We start from the raw sequence: 26,303 nt of genomic DNA on the forward strand, positions 1-26,303 counted from the left end.
TTTAAGTATTTGGATTTGGGGAAAGTTAGCGAAGGATTAAGGAGGCGGAGGGATTTGGAACGATAGCCTTGAATGAATGAAGGGGTTTTTTTTGTCATGGGAAGATGCGAATTTATTTCCTGTTTTCATGATAAGGAGGCCTTGAAGATTAAACAAGAACAGTTTATGATGTGCAGACTTAAACTCCCAGAATTCCACAGCTAAAATGGGAGTTAGTCGATATGTTTTCCCTGACCTGCCTGGCAGTTTACCCTCCCTTCCCTTCCTTTTTTCCCTTCCCTTCCTTTCTTTCCTTTCCCTTCCCTTTCTTCTTTCCTTTTCTTTCCCTTCATTTCCTTTCCTTTCCTTCTTTCCCTTCCCTTCCTTTCCCTTCCTTCTTTCCTTTCCCTTCCTTTCCTTCTTTCCTTTCCTTTCCCTTTCCTTTCTTTTCTTTCCTTTCCTTTCCCTTCCTTCCTTTCCTCTTCCTTCCTTCCCTCCTGCTGCATCAAGTTTATACTTCCTGGTCCCTTTTCTGTTGAATTAATAAAAATAAAAATATAAATGGACTCTGCACAAGGTGGAGCTAATCACAAGAATTGGGAAGGAGGCATGAGAGGTGCCACATGGTTCAGAACAGCTCAGGAATGTCGTGCAGGGAATGTGCGAGAAGTGCTGTGGAGGTCCAGAAGGATTCAGGGGTGTGCAAAAAGTCAGATGGGGTGCCCAGGGATGTTGTATGGGTTGGGAAGGCTGAGCAGGGGTGCAGGACACATGCCATGAGATTGATTTCGCATGCAGAATTGCAGCACGGCTAAGAGTGTGCGACGGTACATGAGTGGCCAGTGGGGTGGGAGCCCAGAGGGACGATGGGTGTTGTGTGAGTTGGGAGAGACTTACCTGAACAACTTGCGACTTACCTTTCTGGCTTTACCGTTGCCGAAGGTGTCAGGGAGTGTTGGAAAGGACAATGACTCGATTGCGGTGGTGCGACTGAAAACAGCCACACAAATTTGTCAAATTTCAATTCCCAGTCCTACGGGGCCTAGGTTTTGGACACAATTCTGTATGTTACCCCATTTCAGGTACGTCGATTCAAAAAATGGTTGTCTCCGTAACGCACCATTTTACCCAACTGAAAGTTTACAAACAGATCTGATAACGTTTAACAGCACGTGGATATTGATAAGGGGGGAAACGGGAGCGAGAAATCAAAAAGAGCAGGACGGCACTCTAGTGCCACCTAGAGGCTGGATTAACAAGAGCAGGTGCTACCGGTTTACCCTGGTTCGGGCAAATTGGTAGCGATGGGATTTGAATCCCATTATTGCTATAGGCCTATTTGGTTGCCATGGAAAAACAGTTTGAACTCAGGCTGCCCCTCGCCACCTTTACATAGGCCTTATAAGTTTGCAAACCGGGTAGAAGTGACCCAATGGAGTCCCCCCAGAAAGCTTTTTAGGGGGTCCTCCTAGGTAGGTGGGACCCAGAGGCCATTTACCAAGCTGACAGCAGTCCATCTTCTGCAGTGGAAAAAATGGCGCTTCACTATAAAATGGGCCAGGTGTGTTCCGGCACAAGCGTCAAGTCGGGAAGAGCTTCTGCATGATGCGTTGGCTCCTCGATCCAGAAGTTAGGATTACGGTATCATTGTTCCGGGCAGGAGAAAGAGTTGCAGGTTAATTTTTCTCCCCCCATCTGTAAGCGAAGTAGGAAAGGGGGACCCAGAGGTGAGAACGGCCAAAAAAACAAAGCAATGAGGAATGGGCCGCCAATATCTTTCTCTGCCCAGTAAGAAATCGATGCCGCCTGCTGGCATCAAATCTCTTGAGACTAGCTTGACTGACAGCGAGATCCGGGCTGCCCCTGCCCTGAGGTATGTCGTGATGTGCAAATTGGGGCGTGGGCATTCCCCCCCCCCTTATGAGCGGTTTCACTTCTGCAGCCAGCGGAAGTTGACTTGGCGGATCTGATCCCAGAAGAGAAGGCTGAGGATGGTGTGCGGCCCGATGCGGAAGTATGAAGCCCCCACTCCTTTGAAGGCTCCCCAAAAGCCCTCCATGCGGATGATTTTAGCCAGGCAGTCTAAAAGTCCTTTGTACATCATGCCCTGCGGTATAAAGAAAAGGTAACCATGAAGAGATCAAGCTCACCGACGAATTAAAAGGTAAAGGCTCCCCTCGCACATATGTGCTAGTCGTTCCCAACTCTAAGGGGCGGGGTTCATCTCCGTTTCAAAGCCGAAGAAACCAGCGCTGTCCGAAGACGTCTCCGTGGTCATGTGGCCAGCATGACTACACGTCAAAGGCGCATGGAACACTGTTATCTTCCCACCAAAGGTGGTCCCTATTTTTTCTACTTGCATTTTTTTTTTACGTGCTTTCGAACTGCTAGGTTGGCAGAAGCTGGGACAAATCACGGAAGCTCACCCCGTTATGCGGCACTAGGGATTCAAACTGCTGAACTGCCGACCTTTCAATTAACAAGCTCAGCGTCTTAATCACTGAGCCACCACATCCCAGTGAATTAAGAGCACCCCAATTTTCTCGAGTTACCCCTCGTTTTCAATGTCCCATTCTCCCAGCCTTAGGTTTTGGAAATCTTGCTTCCTTGTTTTTTTGGTTTTTTTTTAAATGAACAAACCCATCAGCAGGTTTTTGCAAAAGGATGAGGAGATGAATTCAAGACAGGCACTCCTCGAATTACAACGGTTCATTTAGCGACGTGTTTTGGCAGCGCAGGTACAGTTTGGAAGATTTAAAACTTTTAAAAAAGGAGGGATCGAGAAAGGGTTGACAGCGAATCTGTGTCTGAAAAAAGGTTAAAATCATGTCAACTGGACCAGAGTTTATTTTTCTGAAGGGTCTGGTTACTCAGCCAAGTAACTTCATCAGTTGAATTTTTAAAAAAAAAATTGGGGAGAAACCCCTGCAGTTGGTGTGAGTTGGTACATTCCATTCTGGCCCGGTGATGAAATGCTACCTGTTTGGACCAGTTCGCCCGAACTGGTAGTAATAAAAGCTACCGGTTCGAGAGAAACGGTAGTAAAAAAATGCTAAAATAAATAAGTAAATAAAATTTTAAGAAATTTATTTTGACTGATGAAGTTACTTAGATGAGTAACGAAACGTCTCCAATTAACAAACTTTGGTCTAGTTTTGCCATGATTTTAACCTTTTTAAGGTACTTTTGGCCTGAATGATTCAATTTTCATTGACGTACAGCAAAGCTGTGGAGTTAAGCAACTTGTCTAAGGCAGGGGTCTCCAACCTTGGCAACGTTAAGACTTGTGGACTTCAACTCCCAGAATTCTTCAGCCAGCTGCCTGAGGAATTCTGGGAGTTGAAGTCCACAAGTCTTTTTTTTTTTAAAGTTTTTTTATTAATCATTCAAAATTAAAAACATCGGACATAGATATGACATCACTGGTTCTAAATATCTTTCAACACTTTAAACTAATACAAATTATGTTAAAGTTAATATTATAATATAATTCTTTTAGCTTATATGTTATTTATACATAACATCATACTATCTATATCATATTTCTACACAATTATACATACTTGTCTATTAATCTAGACTTGTACCTATTTATGCAATTTACATACATATTTATCTGTCATAACGTATATATTTCTCATCCAACACTACACCCTTGTCTCGGCTATCTTCCTTTTGTCTAGCCATTCGTCAAAAATTTTCCAGATTATATAATACTGTGTTTCACATTTATTCTTGAGCTCCAAGGTAAGTCTGTCCATTTCTCCACAGTTAAGAATTTTTAGTAATATTTCCTAAAAAGAGAAAGATACTCCAACTGAAGAGGAAATATTAACTCCACAAGTCTTAACATTGCCAAGTTTGGAGACCCCTGGTCTAAGCAACCCCTGAAACTAATGGGGTGAGTGACTCAGATGGAAGTCAAGAGTTGGGTGACCGATTTAATGAACCCCAACTCCAGGCAATTTACAGGCAGTCCTCAACTTACGACCATAATCGAGCCCAAATTGTGGGTTGCTAAGCGAGACCGTTGTTAAGTGAGCTTTGCCCCATTTTACGACCTTTCTTGCCGCACTTGCTAAGTGACTCACCGCAGTTGTTAAGTGGGCAGCCTGGTTCTTAAGTGAATCTGGCTTCTCCGTTAATTCTGCTTGTCGCAAACGTGATCTTAGGACAAGGGCAACCGTCGTCAATATGAGCCAGTGTCTGAATTTTGATCACGTGACTTTGGAGATATGCTGCAGCGGTCGTACGTATGAAAAAATGGGCCATAAGGCACTTTTTCCCCCCAGTGCTGTTGTACTTTAAACGGTCACTAAATGAATGGCGGTCTCAAAGGTGCTTTGAGGTGGACTTTCTGGTTTTCGTTTGAAGACATTTGGCTTCTCATCTAAGAAGCTTCTTCAGTTCTATAATCTTCAGAACTGAAGAAGCTTCTTATTGTGTTTCCCCAAAAATATGACCTGCCCTAAAAGTCCTAGCTTGATTTTTACACGTGCGCCCAATATAACATAAATTATTTCAGCTTCTACCCTCAAAATGACACTATAGAGCACTGTACACCAGAACAACTAGACACAAGGACAGCTTTTTTCCCGAATGCCATCACTCTGCTAAACAAATAATTCCCTCAACACTGTCAAATAATTTACTAAGACTGTATTACTATTCTTCTTTTCCTTACTAATATCTATCTCTCCACTTATTACTATAACCATGTTTCTTGTATCTTTCAATTTGTATTGTTTTTGTTTCCTAGTATGAGTTGATAGCTTATTAGTAACGTTGGCTATCACTAAGTGTTGTATTTTTTGATTCTTGATGAATGTATTTTATTCTCCTTATTAAAAAAAATAAATTAAATTTTGTATGTGATGTTTTTATTCTTTGGCTGTTCACCGCCCTGAGTCCAGTAGGAGAAGGGTGGTATAAAAATCTAATAAAAATAAAATAAATAAAATAAATAAATTATGTACCCTGAGAGCATACACACCTAAGACAAATTCCTTGTGTGTCCAATCACACTTGGCTAATAAAGAATTCTATTCTATTCTATTCTATTCTATTCTATTCTATTCTATTCTATTCTATTCTATTCTATTCTTTCCTATTCCTATTCTATTCTATTCTATTCTATTCTATTCTATTATTCTATTCTATTCTATACAAATAATTTCCTCAACACTGTCAAATTAGTTACTAAGTCTGCATTACTATTAATCTTCTCATCGTTCCTATCACCCATCTCCTCCCAATTATGACTGTCTGACTGTAACCGTGCTGCTGGTATCCTTAAGATTTATATTGACTGTTTCCCTATGACTATCATTAAGTGTTGTACCTTATGATTCTTGACGAATGTATCTTTTCTTTTATGTACTCCGAGAGCAAATTCTTGTGTGTCCAATCACACTTGGCCAATAAAGAATTCTCTCCTCTCCTCTCCTCTCCTCTCCTCTCCTCTCCTCTCCTTATTTCTATTTCTATTTCTATTTCTATTCCTATTCCTATTCTATTCCCTATCCCCCCCAAAAATAAGTCCTAATTAAGACCCCACCCATTCCAGGGTGCACAGATAAAAATTAAGCTAGGGTGGGAATGCGGGGGTGGAGCTGCCCTACTACTTCCCTTAGGACAGTTGCAGCCAGGCCTCACACCCCCCGACACCTGCCATGTGGGCCCATTTCTTCTGCAGCCGGCAAGGCTTTGCTGATCTGGAGCTCTGTTATCGGCTACAGAGGCCTTCAGGAAAGCCTTGCCGGCTGCAGAAAAAGTTCCCGAAGGCCTCTTGACAGTGAAAAGGAGGCCGGGGGCAACGTACAAGTGAGGTGAATCAGTGGACGGCATCCCCCACGCCCTCCAAAAATAAGACCTGGTGCTTTTGGTGGGGGGAAAAAAATACAAGACAGGGTGTTATTTTCGGGGAAACACAGGTAGCTGAGAAGCGAAACGTCTTCAAGGAAAAACAAAGGAAGTCCAGTTGCCTCTTAAAAAAGCACCTTTGGGACAACCATGACGTGGAGGACTGAGAATCTCCACAGACATTTAAATGAATGGCTATAAGTCGAGGACTGTTCTGTGTTGCCATCTTTTCCTTTCGTCCATCTAACCACAAGGGTTCCGGCTTCCTCCACATCCTCTCCTTTCTTCCTATTTCCTACCTGGCCATCGGGTCCAACCGGTTGGTTGTAAAGGCGGGTGCTGGCCACATCAAAAGGTGTCATGGCGATGGCCACAACGAAGCTGCTCGTCATCCCGGCCGACAAGGCAATCAGCCAGCTGTCTTTGGGGAAGATCTGGAGGAAGAGGAGAGAACAAAAGGCTAGAAGCCACCTGTCAGGGTTCTGAAGGATGCCCTAATCAAATGAGCTTCGAGCCAAGCTTCAAAAGAAATCCAGTTATTTATTAGGAGCTTCATGTCAGCACGTTCCAAGTGAAGCCAACTCTGACCCCACATAATTTACGGCTGACACCTGACTCTGTTTCCCCCCCTCGCCCCAGGGTGTGTCATCAGTCACATTCGCCAAGGGTTGTAGAGATCACGCCCCTCTGGCTGCTGTGGGTAACCCTGGGAGACAGCCTTGAGAGAGATATGTCTAGAATGTGCTTCTGTTTTTGGCTGCTGTGCAGCTTCGCCGTTTTCCCATCCCCTTTGCATATGGCAACTCGAGAGCAGGCCAGGGATGCTTTCTGAGTTGACACCAACGAAGTTATGCCCTCGTTCTATTCTATTCTAATTATATTCCATTCCACTTCACTGCATTCCATTCCATCTATTCTACTCTACTCTACTCTATTCATCCAATCCCATCCCATTCTCTATTTTATGCTATTCTATATTCTCTGCTCCATTCTGCCTGCAAATCCGCAGTTTGGACTAAAGCCCTGTTGCCATTTTGTCTCTTCTGCCATGACCAGCCTAAATTTAAACTTGTAGCTCTCCTTGGAATAAAGAGTAAGTTGATGCCATGCATGCATGCATGCGGGGAAAAAAAAATTAACTACAAATCCATCTTCTTAAGCTCCGGTGCTGTATTAATAGCCATTGGATTAGAAACACATTTGATACACAAGAGTTGGAAAGAATAAGGAGGAAGTGACCATAAAGTTGGCAAGAAAACAAGAGTATATTGGGGTATTGCTCCCACAATTTTATGTATTTTATTTTAGTTTTATCCTGCCTTTATTATTTTTTTTATAAATAAACTTGAGGCAATGAACATACCTAATACTGCTTCCCGGTGGTGGGATTCAAATAATTTAATAACTGGTTCTCTGCCCTAATGACCGGCTGGGTGGGCGTGGCACCCGGCCTCCTGCATCCCCCCCGGGAGTAAAAATGGGCTGCAGGGGGGGGGATCACACGCCCGCCCCCCACCCCGTTTTGGGCCTAGTAGGCCTCCCTGCACTTACCTGGGAGCCAAAACGGGGCACAAGGAGCACCATTTCGGCAATATTCAGATGCAGTTAGAACTAATCCCACGTAGATTTACGTTCCCTATGACCCTGTCTCTCCCCTCCTCTCTGGCCATGTCATAAATCACATTCTCCAATTAACCACTTTGGCTGGCTGTGAAATCCAACATCTTCCTTCTGATTGTGGTCAGGAAGAATGTATGGAATGCACTTCAGTTAGGGAAATCAATCAGCTCTATCAGTTCTCCCTCCCTCCTGCTCATGGCAACTTGAAAGCTTTGAAAGTTGACATTGACTTTTGGAAGGGGGGGGGAGGGGGGCAGCCAGCAATTTAACAACCGGTTCAGCCGAAGTGTTGCGAACCGGTTGAATCCCACCACTGCTCCTTCCTCCTCCTATTTTCCCCAATACAACAATTCAGTGAGATGAGCGGTGTTAAGAGAGAGAATGACTGGCTCAAAGTCATTCAGCTGTCTTTCGTCCCTAAAGTGGAACTAGGACTCACAGTCTCCTGGTGTTTGGCCCAAGGTCACCCAGTTAGGCTTTCATTCCTAAGGCCGAACTAGAACTCACCGTATCCTGGTGATTGGCCCAAAGCCAGCTGGCTTTCGTGCCTAAAGCGGAACTAGGACTCACGGTCTCCAGCTTGGTGCCTTAACGACTAGACCAAGATCAAATGCATATCCCAATTTTACTTCTCTCTTGGATCACAGATTTATGTCTAAGGTTTACAGAGTTGGAAGAGACCTTGTAGGTTATCTAGTCCAACCCTACACCATTTCTGACAGATGGCAGTCCACTCTCTTCTTGAAAGCTTCCAGTGATGAAGCTCCCACAACTTCCAACAGCAAGCTGTTCCATTGGTTGATTGCGCTCACTGTCAGAAAATTTCTCCTCATTTCCAGATTGAATCTCTCCTTGTTTAGTTTCCATCCATTATTCCTTGTCTAGTCCTCAGGTGCTTTGGAAAATAACTTGACCCCTTCCTCTCTGTGGCAGCCCCTCAGATATTGGGAACACTGCTATCATGTCTCCCCTGGTCCTTCTCTTCACTAGACTAGCCATGCCCAGTTCCTGCAAGCATTCTTCATATGTTTTAGCCTCCAGTCCCCTAATCATCTTCATTGCTCTTCTCTGCACTCTTTCTAGGAGTTTCAACATTTTTTTTTATAGTGTGGTGACCATAACTGGATGCAGTATTCCAAGTGTGGTCTTACTAAGTCTTTATAGAGTGGTATTTGTAATTCACTTGATCTTGATTGTATCCCTCTGTTAATGCAATTTAGGATTGTATTGGCTTTTTTGGCTGCCGCCGCAAACTACTAACTCATATTTAACTGGTTGTCCACTAAGACTCCAAGATCCCTCTCTCAGTCACTGCTATTAAGCCTGGCTTCACCCAGTCTGTATGTGTACTTTTGGTTTTTCTTGCCTAAGTGTAAGACTTTACTGTTCTCTACATTGAATTTCATTTTGTTAGATATCATCACAACCGATCAGATAGGATCAGACAGATTCTAGACCCACCATCGCAAATCCAAGTTTTTTTCTATTGTAACTCCTGTAGCTTTTTCAAAACAAGCAAAGGAAACCATCGTACCTCGAGGTTGTTGAAGAACTGTTTGGAAAAGGAGAAGGTACATAGCTGCGTGGATGAACCGACCATGACTCGGGGCACGGAAGAAATGGCTCCACGCCACAGCCCTAATACACCGTGTTCTTTGTGGATCCCACATAACGCATGGAACATTCCCTAGGCAGACAACAGAAAAGGACTATTAACGTTTAGGAGCATCCGTGTCTATAGTTATCATCTCGTTCAACCGACTGGAAGTCGTCAACTGAAATATTTGGACCGCTTGAAGTCAGGTGCGAGCGGGATTTGAACTCTTCTTGACTTGACAAGACCACCCTGCAGATGTCATGGAAGAAATCACTTTGTCTCCAAGACAGAGAACACTAAACACAGAATAATGGAGTTGTAAGGGACCTTGGAGATTTTCTAGTCCAACCCTCTGCTCAACCAGGAGACCCTATCCCATTTCAAAGAAATGTCTATCCAAACTCTTCTTAAAAATCTACAGCAATGGTGCACCCACAACTTTCGGAGGTAAGCCATTTTGCTGATTGACAGTTCTCATTGTCAGGAAATTTCTCCTTAGTTTTAGATTGGATCTCTCTTTAATGATCTTCCAACCCATTGCTTCTTGTCTTGCCTTCAGATGCTTCGGAGAAGAAAGAAAGAAAGAAAGGAAGGAAGGAAGGAAGGAAGGAAGGAAGGAAGGAAGGAAGGAAGGAAGGAAGGAAAGAAAGAAAGAAAGAAAGAAAGAAAGAAAGAAAGAAAGAAAGAAAGAAAGAATAAAGAAACACAAACATCTTCTAAAATCTAATCCCAGTCCTATTTCTGCAAACAAGTCAGTTTCATTGCTATTCATTCCTGGCTAAACTCTACCTCAAAAATTCTACCTAGTTCACGAAAATTATATATATAGGCCCTTTTATGTGTATAAAAATCTTGGTACATAAAAATCTTGGTTTACGTAGGAAGAACCTGGCTAAAGAGAAATACACATAAAGGCCTACAAAAAGAAAAGAAAACAAATACTGTACCTTTACAGGGGGGATACATGGGATGAGGGTGTGGCTAACTGATGAGGACTAATAAGTCCGAAATAGATCTATCTTAGTCTCCTTAGTCTCCCAATGGGCAGCAGAGTGCTTGCTGGCTGCCAGAAAAAAAAGCCTAGAAACTTGTGGATTGTGATTTCACTGAACTAGGGCTGCATAAAAATCTTGGTTTACGTAGGAAGAACCTGGCTAAAGAGAAACATCCCATGTTTCTCCTTAGCACTTAGGCTTATATACCGCTTCACAGTGCTTTACAGTCTTCTCTAAGTGGTTTTACGGAGTCAGCCTATTGCCCCCAACAATTTGGGTCCTCATTTTACCCACCTTGGAAGGATGGAAGGCTGAATCAACCTTGAGCCGGTCAGTATCAAACTCCTGACAGTGGGCAGAGTTAGCAATAGCGCTTAGACTTATATACCACTTCACAGTGTTTGACAGCCTTGACAGCCTTCTCTAAGCTGTTTACAGAGTCAGGATATTTGCCCCCAACAATTTAGGTCCTCATTTTACCGACCTTGGAAGAATGGAAGGCTGAGTCAACCCTGAGCCTGGTGAGATTTGAACTGCCACATTGCAGTCAGCTGGCAGTCAGCAGAAGTAGCCTGCAGTACTGCACTCTAACCACTGCACCACCGTGGCTCAAGGGGGAAGCCAAATTCACTCGGCAAACGTGTTATTAAATTAACAACTGAAGAGATTCACTTAACCAATGTGCAAGGAAGGTCATAAAATGGGGCAAAAAAATTCACTTCGCAAATGTTTCGCTTAGCGACAGAAATTTCAGGCTCAATTGCGGTCATAATTTGAAGACTACCCGAATTTGCAAAGGTGCAAAATAGGGACTCGGCCGGGGTGGAAGGCCCAACTTTACTCAATCCTTCCGTCCCAGGAGAGAACATTATACACAAATCTTTTTGCCCGAGTAAATCTACTGAATTTCTTACACCAGCCCGGCAACCGGAGATTTCCAGCGTTGAGTTTTGAGAGCAGAGTATTAGTAAGAGATTAGAAGCTGTACATTTTTAAAGATCTGGGAAGCTATTTAGTCCATCTACCTCCCTATTCGTTAGGGCAGACTGGCAGTTTTCCAAGCTCCGGGGCAGGAATAATCAGGGATTGGCCAGAGATGCTGCAGAATCTTCAGACTTAACCTGGTTTGCCTCGGAAATGGTCCCAAATCAGGCTGACGCAGCATGCTTTCTGGCGGAGATTTTATTTTATTTTATTTTATTTTTTATTTATTTGTTTCCATTTCTATACCGCCCTTCTCCAATAGGACTCAGGGCGGTGAACAGCCAGAGTAAAAAAAAGAACATACAAAATTTAAAAAATAGTTTAAAATGATTAAATATTTTTGGCCGTAATTTAAAAACAACCCAATTTAAAATCAGTTTAAAATTTAACTCAAGCCAGCCCAGCTAGTTGAAATAAATAAGTTTTCAGGGCCCAACGAAAAATCCGGAGGTCTGTTATTGTATGTATCTCTGGGGGGAGGTTGTTCCAGAGGGTGGGCGCCGCCACAGAGAAGGCTCTCCCCCTGGGGTCGCCAGCCAACATTGTCTGGCGGACAGCACCCTGAGGAGGCCCACTCTGTGCGAGCGTACTGGCCGGTGGGAGGCTATTGGTGGCAGAAGGCGGTCTCGTAAATACCCCGGCCCTAAGCCATGGAGCGCTTTAAAGGTGGTCACCAACACCTTGAAGCGCACCCGGAAGACCACTGGGAGCCAGTGCAGCTCGCGCAGGAGAGGTGTCACATGGGAGCGCCCCATTGCTCCCATAATCCCCCGCGCGGCCGCATTCTGGACCAGCTGGAGCCTCCAGGTGCACCCCAGGGGGAGCCCCATGTAGAGAGCGCCCATGTAGAGCCCGCCAAGCCACACCACACCCACCAAGCCACACCCACAGAACCAGTAGTAAAAAAAAATGGATTTCACCACTGAGATATACATTCCCTTCTTTCACCCATTACTTCTTGTCCTGCCCTCGTGAGCTTTGGAGAACAGGTCAGCCCCCACTTCTCTATGACAGTATGGGAAGACTGCCATCAAATCACCCTTAGTCCTTCTCTTCGTTTACACTTGATTTAGAATCATGAGGACCAGCATCTTCATTTCTCTTTTTTTATATATAATGGTTTTTTTTTTTAAAATAATTCCAGAGATCCCGTAAGAAAGGCTAAGAAAGTTGAAAATCCTGCAAGCTTGCTGACCGGTAATTTATTTATTTATTATTTATTAATTTAATTTGTATACCGCCCTTCTCCCAGAAGGGACTCAGGGCAGTGAACAGCCAAAATTAAAAAAAGACAAATGCAAAAGTTAAGATAATTAAAAGAATTAAATCATTGGCTACCCAATTTAAAACCCCAAATCCATAAAATTTAAAATCCCAATTAAAAACCCAATTTACGGTGAGATCCCGAGGAATCAAAAGCTCAGCAAATTACAACTTTCTCACTATTAAGCTACAGGGCAAGATCAGCTTACCTGGTGCTGATACTGGTGTCCTACAGCAATCTCAGACGCTGACTGCGCTTGGAGATGAGTCTTCACCTGGAGAGAGGATTGGAGAAAAGTCATTTTTTCCTAAGGAACAACGTGTCGGGGAGATGCATTCAAAAATAATGTTGATTTGGGTTTCTCCCACCAATGTGTTACCCTCTTCTGAAGCAGCGTTTTTGTTCTATTAATCAGAGCGGTGAAAGGCTCGTGTTCAAAACTGCTTGAATAAAATAGAATAGAATAAATAGAATAGAATAGAATAGAAGTAGAGTAGAGTAGAGTAGAATAGAATAAGAATAGAGTAGAATAGAATATAGAGTAGAGTAGAATAAGAATAGAATAAGATAGAGTAGAGTAGAATAGGAGTAGAGTAGAGTAGAGTAGAGTAGAATAGAATAAGAATAGAGTAGAACAGAATAGAGTAGAGTAGAATATGAATAGAATAGGATAGAGTAGAGTAGAGTAGAATAGGAGTAGAGTAGAGTAGAATAGAATAGGAGCAGAGTAGAGTAGAGTAGAGTAGAGTAGAATAAGAATAGAATAGGAGTAGAGTAGAGTAGAGTAGAGTAGAATAGAATAAGAATAGAGTAGAATAGAATAGAGTAGAGTAGAGTAGAATAAGAATAGAATAGGATAGAGTAGAGTAGAGTAGAGTAGAGTAGAGTAGGAGTAGAGTAGAATAGAATAGAGTAGAGTAGAGTAGAATAGGAGTAGAGTAGAGTAGAGTAGAATAAGAATAGAATAGGAGTAGAGTAGAGTAGAATAGAATAGAATAGAATAAGAATAGAGTAGAATAGAATAGAGTAGAGTAGAGTAGAATAAGAATAGAATAGGATAGAGTAGAGTAGAGTAGAGTAGAGTAGAATAGGAGTAGAGTAGAATAGAATAGAGTAGAGTAGAGTAGAGTAGAATAGGAGTAGAGTAGAGTAAATAAGGATAGGAGTAGAGTAGAGTAGAATAGAATAGAATAAGAATAGAGTAGAATAGAAGAGAGTAGAGTAGAGTAGAATAAGAATAGAATAGGATAGAGTAGAGTAGAGTAGAGTAGAATAGGAGTAGAGTAGAATAGAGTAGAGTAGAGTAGAATAGGAGTAGAGTAGAGTAGAGTAGAATAAGAATAGAATAGAATAGGAGTAGAATAGAATAGGAGTAGAGTAGAATAGAATAGAATAGAACAGAATAGAATAGAATAGAATAGAATAGAATAGAATAAGAATAGAATAGAATAGAATTCTTTATTGGCCAAATGTGATTGGACACACAAGGAATTTGCGTTCTCACACAGCCGGTGAAAACCAGCCCAGTAGCAAATCTGGCCCTCGTAAAAAAAAAAAAAGTACAGGCACAGGTGGACAAAGGAGCAACCAGGCAGCCCCATTTACCCAGCAGTTAGAAGGCAGCCCTGCAAAGCTAGCTCACTGCTCACTCCAGCGGTTCGATTCTGAGCGGCTCAAGGTTGACTCGCCCTTCCAGCTTTCCGAGGTCGGTGAAAATGAGGACACCCCCCCTCCCCCCGATTGTTGGGGGCAATAGGCCGACTCTGTAAACCGCTTAGGGAGGGCTCTTAGAGCACCGAGAAGCGGTATATAAGGCCGAGGGCTGTTGCTATAGCTATCGGGAAATATTTTGGGTGACTGCTGCTTTTTTCTTTCTTTCTTTTTTTTTTTAAAAAAGCCCACATTGGATTTATTTGCAGAATTCATTCTTTATCCCTGGATTCTGAAAGGCAGAATTCCACCTGGTATGGCATCTCATTCCAGGCAGAAATGAGTTGGGGGGGGGGAATTTCTCTATTATTCTACTCTATCCCAGTAATTCTCAGCATTCTCTATTATTCTACTCTATCCCAGTAATTCTCAGCATTCTCTATTATTCTACTCTATCCCAGTAATTCTCAGCATTCTCTATTATTCTACTCTATCCCAGTAATTCTCAGCATTCTCTATTATTCTATCCTATCCCAGTAATTCTCAGCATTCTCTATTATTCTATCCTATCCCAATAATTCTCAGTATTCTCTATTATCCTATCCTATCCCAGTAATTCTCAGCATTCCCTATTATTCTATCCTATCCCAGTAATTCTCAGCATTCTCTATTATTCTATCCTATCCCAGTAATTCTCAGCATTCCCTATTATTCTATTCTATCCCAGTAATTCTCAGTATGTTCTATTATTCTACTCTATCCCAGTAATTCTCAGCATTCTCTATTATTCTACTCTATCCCAGTAATTCTCAGCATTCTCTATTATTCTACTCTATCCCAGTAATTCTCAGCATTCTCTATTATTCTACTCTATCCCAGTAATTCTCAGCATTCTCTATTATTCTATTCTATCCCAGTAATTCTCAGCATTCTCTATTATTCTACTCTATCCCAGTAATTCTCACCATTCTCTATTATTCTATTCTATCCCAGTAATTCTCAGCATTCTCTATTATTCTACTCTATCCCAGTAATTCTCAGCATTCTCTATTATTCTATTCTATCCCAGTAATTCTCAGCATTCTCTATTATTCTACTCTATCCCAGTAATTCTCAGCATTCTCTATTATTCTATTCTATCCCAGTAATTCTCACCATTCTCTATTATTCTATTCTATCCCAGTAATTCTCACCATTCTCTATTATTCTATCCTATCCCAGTAATTCTCACCATTCTCTATTATTCTACTCTATCCCAGTAATTCTCAGCATTCTCTATTATTCTATTCTATCCCAGTAATTCTCAGCATTCTCTAGTATTCTATCCTATCCCAGTAATTCTCAGCATTCTCTATTATTCTATCCTATCCCAGTAATTCTCAGCATTCCCTATTATTCTATTCTATCCCAGTAATTCTCAGTATGTTCTATTATTCTACTCTATCCCAGTAATTCTCAGCATTCTCTATTATTCTACTCTATCCCAGTAATTCTCAGCATTCTCTATTATTCTACTCTATCCCAGTAATTCTCAGCATTCTCTATTATTCTACTCTATCCCAGTAATTCTCAGCATTCTCTATTATTCTATTCTATCCCAGTAATTCTCAGCATTCTCTATTATTCTACTCTATCCCAGTAATTCTCACCATTCTCTATTATTCTATTCTATCCCAGTAATTCTCAGCATTCTCTATTATTCTACTCTATCCCAGTAATTCTCAGCATTCTCTATTATTCTATTCTATCCCAGTAATTCTCAGCATTCTCTAGTATTCTATCCTATCCCAGTAATTCTCAGCATTCTCTATTATTCTATTCTATCCCAGTAATTCTCAGCATTCTCTATTATTCTACTCTATCCCAGTAATTCTCAGCATTCTCTATTATTCTATTCTATCCCAGTAATTCTCAGCATTCTCTATTATTCTACTCTATCCCAGTAATTCTCAGCATTCTCTATTATTCTATTCTATCCCAGTAATTCTCACCATTCTCTATTATTCTATTCTATCCCAGTAATTCTCAGCATTCTCTATTATTCTATCCTATCCCAGTAATTCTCACCATTCTCTATTATTCTACTCTATCCCAGTAATTCTCAGCATTCTCTATTATTCTATTCTATCCCAGTAATTCTCAGCATTCTCTAGTATTCTATCCTATCCCAGTAATTCTCAGCATTCTCTATTATTCTACTCTATCCCAGTAATTCTCAGCATTCTCTATTATTCTATTCTATCCCAGTAATTCTCAGCATTCTCTATTATTCTATTCTATCCCAGTAATTCTCAGCATTCTCTATTATTCTACTCTATCCCAGTAATTCTCAGCATTCTCTATTATTCTACTCTATCCCAGTAATTCTCAGCATTCTCTATTATTCTACTCTATCCCAGTAATTCTCAGCATTCTCTATTATTTTATTCTATCCCAGTAATTCTCAGCATTCTCTATTATTCTATTCTATCCCAGTAATTCTCAGCATTCTCTATTATTCTATTCTATCCCAGTAATTCTCACCATTCTCTATTATTCTACTCTATCCCAGTAATTCTCAGCATTCTCTATTATTCTACTCTATCCCAGTAATTCTCAGCATTCTCTAGTATTCTACTCTATCCCAGTAATTCTCAGCATTCTCTATTATTCTACTCTATCCCAGTAATTCTCAGCATTCTCTATTATTCTATTCTATCCCAGTAATTCTCACCATTCTCTATTATTCTATTCTATCCCAGTAATTCTCAGCATTCTCTATTATTCTATTCTATCCCAGTAATTCTCAGCATTCTTTATTATTCTATTCTATCCCAGTAATTCTCAGCATTCTCTATTATTCTATCCTATCCCAGTAATTCTCAGCATTTTCTATTATTCTACTCTATCCCAGTAATTCTCAGCATTCTCTATTATTCTTCTCTATCCCAGTAATTCTCAGCATTCTCTATTATTCTACTCTATCCCAGTAATTCTCAGCATTCTCTATTATTCTACTCTATCCCAGTAATTCTCAGCATTCTTTATTATTCTATTCTATCCCAGTAATTCTCAGCATTCTCTATTATTCTTCTCTATCCCAGTAATTCTCAGCATTCTTTATTATTCTATCCTATCCCAGTAATTCTCAGTATTCTCTATTATTCTATCCTATCCCAGTAATTCTCAGCATTCTCTATTATTCTACTCTATCCCAGTAATTCTCAGCATTCTCTATTATTCTACTCTATCCCAGTAATTCTCAGCATTCTCTATTATTCTACTCTATCCCAGTAATTCTCAGCATTCTTTATTATTCTATTCTATCCCAGTAATTCTCAGCATTCTCTATTATTCTTCTCTATCCCAGTAATTCTCAGCATTCTCTATTATTCTACTCTATCCCAGTAATTCTCAGCATTCTCTATTATTCTTCTCTATCCCAGTAATTCTCAGTATTCTCTATTATTCTATCCTATCCCAGTAATTCTCAGTATTCTCTATTATTCTATCCTATCCCAGTAATTCTCAGCATTCTCTATTATTCTACTCTATCCCAGTAATTCTCAGCATTCTCTATTATTCTACTCTATCCCAGTAATTCTCAGCATTCTCTATTATTCTACTCTATCCCAGTAATTCTCAGCATTCTTTATTATTCTATTCTATCCCAGTAATTCTCAGCATTCTCTATTATTCTTCTCTATCCCAGTAATTCTCAGCATTCTCTATTATTCTACTCTATCCCAGTAATTCTCAGCATTCTCTATTATTCTATCCTATCCCAGTAATTCTCAGCATTCTCTATTATTCTTCTCTATCCCAGTAATTCTCACCATTCTCTATTATTCTATTCTATCCCAGTAATTCTCAGCATTCTCTATTATTCTACTCTATCCCAGTAATTCTCAGCATTCTCTATTATTCTATTCTATCCCAGTAATTCTCACCATTCTCTATTATTCTATTCTATCCCAGTAATTCTCACCATTCTCTATTATTCTACTCTATCCCAGTAATTCTCAGCATTCTCTATTATTCTACTCTATCCCAGTAATTCTCAGCATTCTCTAGTATTCTACTCTATCCCAGTAATTCTCAGCATTCTCTATTATTCTACTCTATCCCAGTAATTCTCAGCATTCTCTATTATTCTATTCTATCCCAGTAATTCTCACCATTCTCTATTATTCTATTCTATCCCAGTAATTCTCAGCATTCTCTATTATTCTATTCTATCCCAGTAATTCTCAGCATTCTTTATTATTCTATTCTATCCCAGTAATTCTCAGCATTCTCTATTATTCTATCCTATCCCAGTAATTCTCAGCATTTTCTATTATTCTACTCTATCCCAGTAATTCTCAGCATTCTCTATTATTCTTCTCTATCCCAGTAATTCTCAGCATTCTCTATTATTCTACTCTATCCCAGTAATTCTCAGCATTCTCTATTATTCTACTCTATCCCAGTAATTCTCAGCATTCTTTATTATTCTATTCTATCCCAGTAATTCTCAGCATTCTCTATTATTCTTCTCTATCCCAGTAATTCTCAGCATTCTTTATTATTCTATCCTATCCCAGTAATTCTCAGTATTCTCTATTATTCTATCCTATCCCAGTAATTCTCAGCATTCTCTATTATTCTACTCTATCCCAGTAATTCTCAGCATTCTCTATTATTCTACTCTATCCCAGTAATTCTCAGCATTCTCTATTATTCTACTCTATCCCAGTAATTCTCAGCATTCTTTATTATTCTATTCTATCCCAGTAATTCTCAGCATTCTCTATTATTCTTCTCTATCCCAGTAATTCTCAGCATTCTCTATTATTCTACTCTATCCCAGTAATTCTCAGCATTCTCTATTATTCTTCTCTATCCCAGTAATTCTCAGTATTCTCTATTATTCTATCCTATCCCAGTAATTCTCAGTATTCTCTATTATTCTATCCTATCCCAGTAATTCTCAGCATTCTCTATTATTCTACTCTATCCCAGTAATTCTCAGCATTCTCTATTATTCTACTCTATCCCAGTAATTCTCAGCATTCTCTATTATTCTACTCTATCCCAGTAATTCTCAGCATTCTTTATTATTCTATTCTATCCCAGTAATTCTCAGCATTCTCTATTATTCTTCTCTATCCCAGTAATTCTCAGCATTCTCTATTATTCTACTCTATCCCAGTAATTCTCAGCATTCTCTATTATTCTATCCTATCCCAGTAATTCTCAGCATTCTCTATTATTCTTCTCTATCCCAGTAATTCTCACCATTCTCTATTATTCTATTCTATCCCAGTAATTCTCAGCATTCTCTATTATTCTACTCTATCCCAGTAATTCTCAGCATTCTCTATTATTCTACTCTATCCCAGTAATTCTCAGCATTCTTTATTATTCTATTCTATCCCAGTAATTCTCAGCATTCTCTATTATTCTACTCTATCCCAGTAATTCTCAGCATTCTCTATTATTCTTCTCTATCCCAGTAATTCTCAGCATTCTCTATTATTCTACTCTATCCCAGTAATTCTCAGTATTCTCTATTATTCTACTCTATCCCAGTAATTCTCAGCATTCTCTATTATTCTACTCTATCCCAATAATTCTCAGCATTCTTTATTCTACTCTATCCCAGTAATTCTCAGCATTCTCTATTATTCTACTCTATCCCAGTAATTCTCAGTATTCTCTATTATTCTATCCTATCCCAGTAATTCTCAGCATTCTCTATTATTCTATCCTATCCCAGTAATTCTCAGTATTTTCTATTATTCTACTCTATCCCAGTAATTCTCAGCATTCTCTATTATTCTACTCTATCCCAGTAATTCTCAGCATTCTCTATTATTCTATCCTATCCCAGTAATGCTTCTGGGCTTAAGACCCACCAGATACAGGGGGCTGCTCACAATGGCACTTGCGGCGCCAGCCAAAGCTCCTGCCAGGGTGGCCCGCAACGGGCTGAGCCGTCCGTCCCGGTTATGGATGTAGCCTTCCGATTCCGCCAACCCATAGGTGCCCAAGCGGATGCCGTTAAAGCCAAACTGATAGAACAAGGCAGGCGAAAGTCCTCGCTGGAGAGCCGCCAGCCCGTCCACCCGTCCGATGGTGTAGAAGGCGTGGAAGACGTTACGGTAATGGCGGGTGTAGGTGCCAGGCGCCCGGAGTTCCCCCTGGAGCTGCATCCGCGTCTTCACCACTTCCAGGGGGTTGGTAAAGAGGCAGGCCCCACAGGCAGCCACCCCGCTGAGAATGAAGTCCATTACGGGTGTGGTGGTGGGGTGTTTGGTCAAGGGAGCTGCAAGAGAAAAGAGAGAAACCAGAGAGGTAGAGTATAACCCAGGAGGGGAAGCCCCAGAAAGGTGAAGGCCAAGTTGAAGGCCAGGTTATCTTCGAGACCACCTTCTGCCGCATAGCGCCCATCGACCGGTAAGATCCCACAGAGTTGGTCTCCTCCAGGTCCCGTCAGCTAAACAATGCCGGCTGGCGGGCCCGTGGGGGAGGGCCTTCTCTGTGGCTGCCCCAGCTCTCTGGAACCAGTTACCTCCTGAGATCCGGACCATCCCCACCCTATTGGCCTTCCGAAAAGTGGTGAAGACTTGGCTTTTCCGGCAGGCCTGGGGCCATTGATCTCACTCTTGTGATCTGGTGAGATCCGGCCGTGAATGGCGTGAATGAGTTTTTAATGTTTTTAATGTTTCAATGTTTTTTTTATAATGATTTTTTGGAATGTATTGTGAGCCGCCCTGAGTCTTCGGAGAGGGATATAAATTGAATTAATTAAATTAAATTAAATTAAATAATTAAATTAAATTAAATAAATTAAATAATTAAATTAAATTATTAAATTAAATAAAAAAATTAAATTAAATTAAATTAATTAATTAAATTAAATTAAATTAAATTATTAAATTAAATTAAATTAATTAAATTAAATTAATTAAATTAAATAAATAAATAAATAAATAAATTAAATTAAATTAATTAAATTCAATTAATTAAATTAAATTAAATTAAATTAAATTATTAAATTAAATTAAATTAAATTAAATATTAAATTAAATTAAATTAAATTTTAAATTAAATTAAATTAAATTAAATTAAATTAAATTAAATTATGATCTAAGGAGGCACGGAAGGAGGACCTACCTACCCCAGGTTCTCGGTTAAGGCCAGGAGAAGCACTTCTGCGAAGGATGGAAAGTCCAAGAAGAAGGCAGGCAGAAGGTCAAGTGGAAGGAAGAAGGGAGAAGAAAGGGCAACTAGAACAGAGGAGATCGCTCCATCTCCATCATCATCATCATCATCATCCAGAAGACCAGAAGAAGGATGAAGGTGAGGAAGAAAGCGGTGCTGTTACCATCAAGGTTCCCTGGGGTGGATCCCTTTCCCTCCCACCACCACCACCACGGGAGAGGAGGATGAGGAGGGATCCAAAGAAACCCAGGTTATGGCAAAAGCTGGCCAGAAGAAACCAAGGTTGGTGGTGGAGAAGAAGACCTCCTTCCGCAGCAAAGGAACCGGGGACAGTTAAAACCCTCAACGAAGGTTATGGAAGAAGCGCTCCCGGGGCAACGCAGGCTGGGAAATCCGGGGATCGGGGGATCTTGGAAGGAAAAGCCTGCTGCCGGTGATCGCGGGGGGACGATCCAGACGATCCCGGCTTCTCCAGGCGCCTGGCCAAGGGCGCAAAAGGCGAGGAGGAGGAGGGGGAGGAGGAGGAGGCTGCGCACCCCGCCCCACGCCCCGCACGCGCCGGGACCGACCGGCAACCGCTTGTCTTGTTGTGTGCGCGCCGCCGAGGCCACGCCCTCAACCGGCAGGGGGGAGGGGCTGGCCAACGGCTCCTCCCCCAACCCCCCCCCCACGCCGCTTCCCACCGCGTCAGGCCCCCACGCGCGCGCCGTGGAGGGTTTTTTTTTTTTTTTTTGCGCAACCGCCTGCGGGGTAACCGGCGTGGCTGGCTGGCTTCCCGGTTGGACAGGGGAGAGAGGGTGTGAGGGAAGACAGGCGGAGGTTCTGGTGACGGTGGGCGGATGGAGCCCGAGAGGCTTGTGAGGGGGGAGGGGGGGAGGGAGACCGTTACGCACCGGCTGGCACGGCAGAGCGGCTTGAACCGGCTCAAAGGAAGAAAAGAAAAGAAAAGAAAAAAGAAAACTCCGGGTTGCGCCGGGGCCCGACGCGCTTAGCGATGACTCGCGTTAATCCGAGGTGGTTCAAAATACTCTTAGGGCTCGAAGTGGGTCGGGCGGTTTAGCCTCGGGCTCTCGCGTTCTCTCTCCCTCCCTCTTTCCTCACCTTCCTTCCCTCCTTCCCTTTCCTCCCCCTCCTCCCCCTCCTCGCCTCCTGCCCTCTCCCCCTCCCCCTCCCTTTCCTCCCTCTCCCTTTCCCTCCCCTCCCTCCTTCTCTCCCCCTTCCTTCCCTCTCCCTCATCCCTCCCCCTTCCTCCCGTTTCCCTCACCTCTCCTCCCCTCCCTCTCCCTCCCCCTTCTTTCCTTCTTCCCGCCCTCTCTTTTCTCCCTCTCCCTCCCTCCTTGCCTCCTGCTCTCTCTCCCTCCCCCTTCCTTCCCTCTCCCTTTCCTCCCTCTCCCCCTCTCTCCCCCGCTCCTCCTCTCCGTCCCCTTCCTCCCCATCTCCTCCCCCTCCTCTCCCCTTCCCCTTCCTCTCCCTCTTTCCTCCCCCTCTTACTCCCCCTTCCTCCCGTTTCCCTCACCCCTCCTCCCCTCCCTCTCTCCCTCCCTCTTCTTTCCTTCTTCCCGCCCTCTCTTTTCTCCCTCTCCCTCCCTCCTTGCCTCCTGCCCCTCCCCCTTCCTTCCCTCTCCCCCCTCTCCCTCATTCCCTCCCCTCCCTCCTTCCCTCCTTCTCTTCACCTTCCCTCTCCCTTTCCTCCCCCTCCCCCTCCCCGTCTCCTCCCCCTCCCCCTCTCTCCCTCCTGTTCCTCCCCATCTCCTCCCCTCCTCCCCCTCCCCTTCCTCTCCCTCTTTCCTTCCCCTCTTCCTCCCCCTTCCTCCCTCCCGTTTCCCTCACCCCTCCTTCCCTCCCTCTTTTCTCCCTCTCCTTGCCTTCTGCTCTCTCCCCCTTCCTTCCCTCTCCCCCCTCTCCCTCATTCCCTCCCCTCCCTCCTTCCCTCCTTCTCTTCACCTTCCCTCTCCCTTTCCTCCCCCTCCCCCTCCCCGTCTCCTCCCCCTCCCCCTCTCTCCCTCCTGTTCCTCCCCATCTCCTCCCCTCCTCCCCCTCCCCTTCCTCTCCCTCTTTCCTTCCCCTCTTCCTCCCCCTTCCTCCCTCCCGTTTCCCTCACCCCTCCTTCCCTCCCTCTTTTCTCCCTCTCCTTGCCTTCTGCTCTCTCCCTCTCCCCCTTCCTTCCCTCTCCCTTTCCTTCCTCGTACCCTCCCTCTCTCCCTCCCCTCCTCCTTCTCTTCCTCTCCCTTTCCTCCCTCTCTTACACCCCCTCCCCTCCCTCTCTTACACCCCCTCCCCCTCCCCCTCCTTCCTTCCCTGTCCCTTTCCCTTCTTCCCTCCCTCTTTTCTCCCTCTCCCTCCCTCCTTGCCGCCTGCCCTCTCCCTCCCCCTTCCTTCCCTCTCCCTTTCCTCCCTCCCTTCCCCCTCCTTCCCTCCCTCTCCCTACCCCTATCTTCCGTCCCTCCTCTTTTCTCCTTGCCTTCCGCCCTCTCCCTTGCCCCCTTCCTTCCCTCTCTCTTTCCTCCCTCTCTCCCTCCAACTTTCCTCCCTCCTTCCCCCTCCTTCCCTCCCTCTCTCCCTCCCCTTCTTTCCCTCCCTCCTTTTCTCCCTCTCCCTCCTTGCCTCCTGCCCTCTCCCCCTTCCTTCCCTCTCCCTTTCCTCCCTCTCCCCCTCCCCCACCTTCCCTCCCTCCCCCTCCCTCTCTCTATCTCTCTGGGTTTAAGAAGAGACTAGAAGAGTCACTTCTCTGAAATGGTATAGGTTCTCCCTGCTTGAGGGGGAGGGCTGGACTAGAAGAACTTCAGTAATCACAGTAACAGAGTTGGAAGGGATCTTGGAGGTCATCTAGTCCAACCCCCTGCTCAGGCAGGAGACCTGTATTAGGGATTGGAACCACCGAACTGCCAACCTTTCTGATCAACAAGCACAGTGTCTTAGCCACTGAGCCACCGTCTGGTGGGAATGCACGCAGTGGGGTTTGGCTGAGCGGGTGCGTCACTCAGCTTTCCGGACAATGGGCATCTGACCAGAGTCGAGAAGGGGGGTAGAAGTAATCCTCGATTTACAACCACAATCGAGCCCAGAATTTACGTTGCTAAAAGGAGAAATGGGTGAAGTGAATTTTGTCCCGTTTTACGGCTTGTCTTGCCATGTTTCTTAAGCGAATCGCAAGTTAGTAACTCGGTTGTTAAGCGAATCGGGCTTCCCCGTTGACTTTGTTTGTCAGAAGGTCGCTAAAGATGGGTCACGACGCTACAATCGTCGATACGAACCAGTTGTCTCAAGCATCTGACTGTAAATCACACGACCATGGGGAATGCTGCAACGGTCGTTAAGTGTGAACAATGGTCACAAGTCACTTTTTTCAGGACCATTGTAACTTCAAACGGTCACTAAATGAACTGTGGATTACCTGTATTCTCCCCCAGGGTTATTAACCCACTAGCAAACCACCAAGGGGTTTTTGCAAACAAGCCATGGTTTAACTTTTATCAGAGCTAGTCTTTTTTAATCACTATCCTTTTGCTTGGTAAGCCATGGTTAGAATCAGCAGTTGGCCAACGCCTGCTTTGACGCTTGTCACAAGAAGCTAAAGAGGATGACCACAAACCCTCCACTTATAGGAAGTGTTGGCGCAATTGTGGATGCGTAACTGCAAAAAAAGAATTTTGCAAGTCCACCTATTACAGGTGGAAAAATAATGTAGCATTTTGCGTACAAACAGGTCCCAGCAAAAATCCGGAGGTAAAAAAACTTAAAGTCCTGAGGTAAAAAGTTTGTTAAAAACACAAACCTACACAATTTCGCTTAGTAAATGCATCCCCCACGCTTATTTTGAGATAAATTGTCTGTTTGATAGTGGGAACAAGCGATGAAATATCAGGACATTCTCACGTACATATGTAGTTTATGGTATACAGGTACTATAGTTCTCAACTTACAACCATTTGTTTAGTGACTGTTCAAAGTTACAATGGCACTGGGGGGAAAAAATGACTTGTGAGCATTTTTTACTTATGACCGTTGCAGCATCCTCACGGCTGAAGAGCGCGGCACAAGTGGTGTGGGAACCGGGGTCAAGGAGGGGGTTAGAGCTTGTGTTGTGGATGGACATTATATCAGTACTGTGGGTGGGAGGGGCAGATATGGCGGGAGCAGGGGGCCACATCAGGTTGTGGGAACGCGCACCCGCTAGCTCCAAGCGGTGGCGCGCTCCGGCCTCCAATGCTCCTCTCGTTCCCCAGGTTGCACACCCTCAGGCCCTGGGCCTTCGGCTGATGCTGTGCAACGCCCGGTTCGTGGTAAATAAAGCCCCCCTCATTCGTGATCTTGTTCAGGAGGGGGGAGCGGACCTGGCGGGTATTACGGAGACCTGGTTGGGCCAGGAAGGGGGGGTCCCCCTCGTTGAGATGTGCCCACCAGGTTTTCGTGCATTTCATCAGCCGAGGACACAGGGGAGGGGTGGAGGGGGTGGCGGTTGTCATTAGAGAAGGTCTTGATCCGAGGGAGGCCACTGTTCTTCAGATGGCTGGATGTGAGTCCCTCCTTGTGAAGTGGAGTCATGGGGTGCAGATGGGCGTGCTGGTTACATACCTGGCTCCCTGCCACATAGCGGCAGCCCTGCCCGAGCTGCTCAATGTTATAGCTGCGGTGGCGGTTGACACCCCCAGGCTTATGGTCATGGGGGATTTTAACCTGCCATCCGCCGGTGAGGCGTCTGAGGTGGCTCGGGAGTTCATGGCTTCCATGACGGCCATGGACCTGACCCAGTTAGTTCATGGCCCTACTCACACGGGGGGAAACACGCTGGACCTGGTTTTTGTCTCTGGTCAGTGGTTGAGTGATTTTGAGATAGGGGATATAGTGATCGAGCCCTTGTCATGGTCGGATCACTCCCTCCTTCGCTTTGACCTTCGAACCGCCACACCCCACTGCAGGGAGGCGGAACCGTTGAGGTGGTTCCGCCCAGGCGCCTGATGGATCCAGATAGGTTCCAGACGGAGCTTGGGCCATTTCCTGAGGCTCTGGCACATGGCTTGACTGAGGAGCTGGTGGCCGCCTGTGATAGGGTGGCTGCTGGAGCTTTTGATCGGGTCATGCCTTTGCGGCCTCTGACCCGGCGCCGATCTTGCCTGGCTTGGTTCACCGAGCAGCTGAGGGAGATGAAGCGCCAGAAAAGACA

At 43.7% G+C, this 26,303-nt stretch overlaps 1 protein-coding gene across 4 annotated transcripts; it reads right to left on the bottom strand.

Annotated features, from left to right (window-relative positions):
* Positions 1–304: 304 nt before the first annotated feature.
* SLC25A35 (solute carrier family 25 member 35) lies at positions 305–21,924 on the bottom strand. 4 transcript variants are annotated; one of them, XM_060684385.2, is made up of 6 exons: positions 21,096–21,924; positions 19,831–20,240; positions 12,510–12,575; positions 8,996–9,148; positions 6,141–6,275; positions 305–2,086 (listed from the first exon to the last, which is right to left on the bottom strand). In XM_060684385.2, the coding sequence occupies exons 2-6, from the start codon at positions 20,203–20,205 to the stop codon at positions 1,910–1,912; spliced, it is 906 nt and encodes a 301-aa protein (XP_060540368.2). In that variant the 5' UTR covers positions 20,206–20,240; positions 21,096–21,924; the 3' UTR covers positions 305–1,909. The 4 variants fall into 4 exon arrangements, with proteins under 4 accessions (XP_060540368.2, XP_087749957.1, XP_087749959.1 ...); XM_087893831.1 differs by having other exon boundaries at positions 21,092–21,922; XM_087893833.1 differs by having other exon boundaries at positions 19,852–20,240; positions 21,092–21,840.
* Between the last annotated feature and the right edge of the window lie 4,379 nt (positions 21,925–26,303).

The sequence above is a fragment of the Pantherophis guttatus genome, chromosome 4 (genome assembly GCF_059756535.1).
Source record: "Pantherophis guttatus breed Tessera chromosome 4, ASM5975653v1, whole genome shotgun sequence".
NCBI lineage: Eukaryota > Metazoa > Chordata > Lepidosauria > Squamata > Colubridae > Pantherophis > Pantherophis guttatus.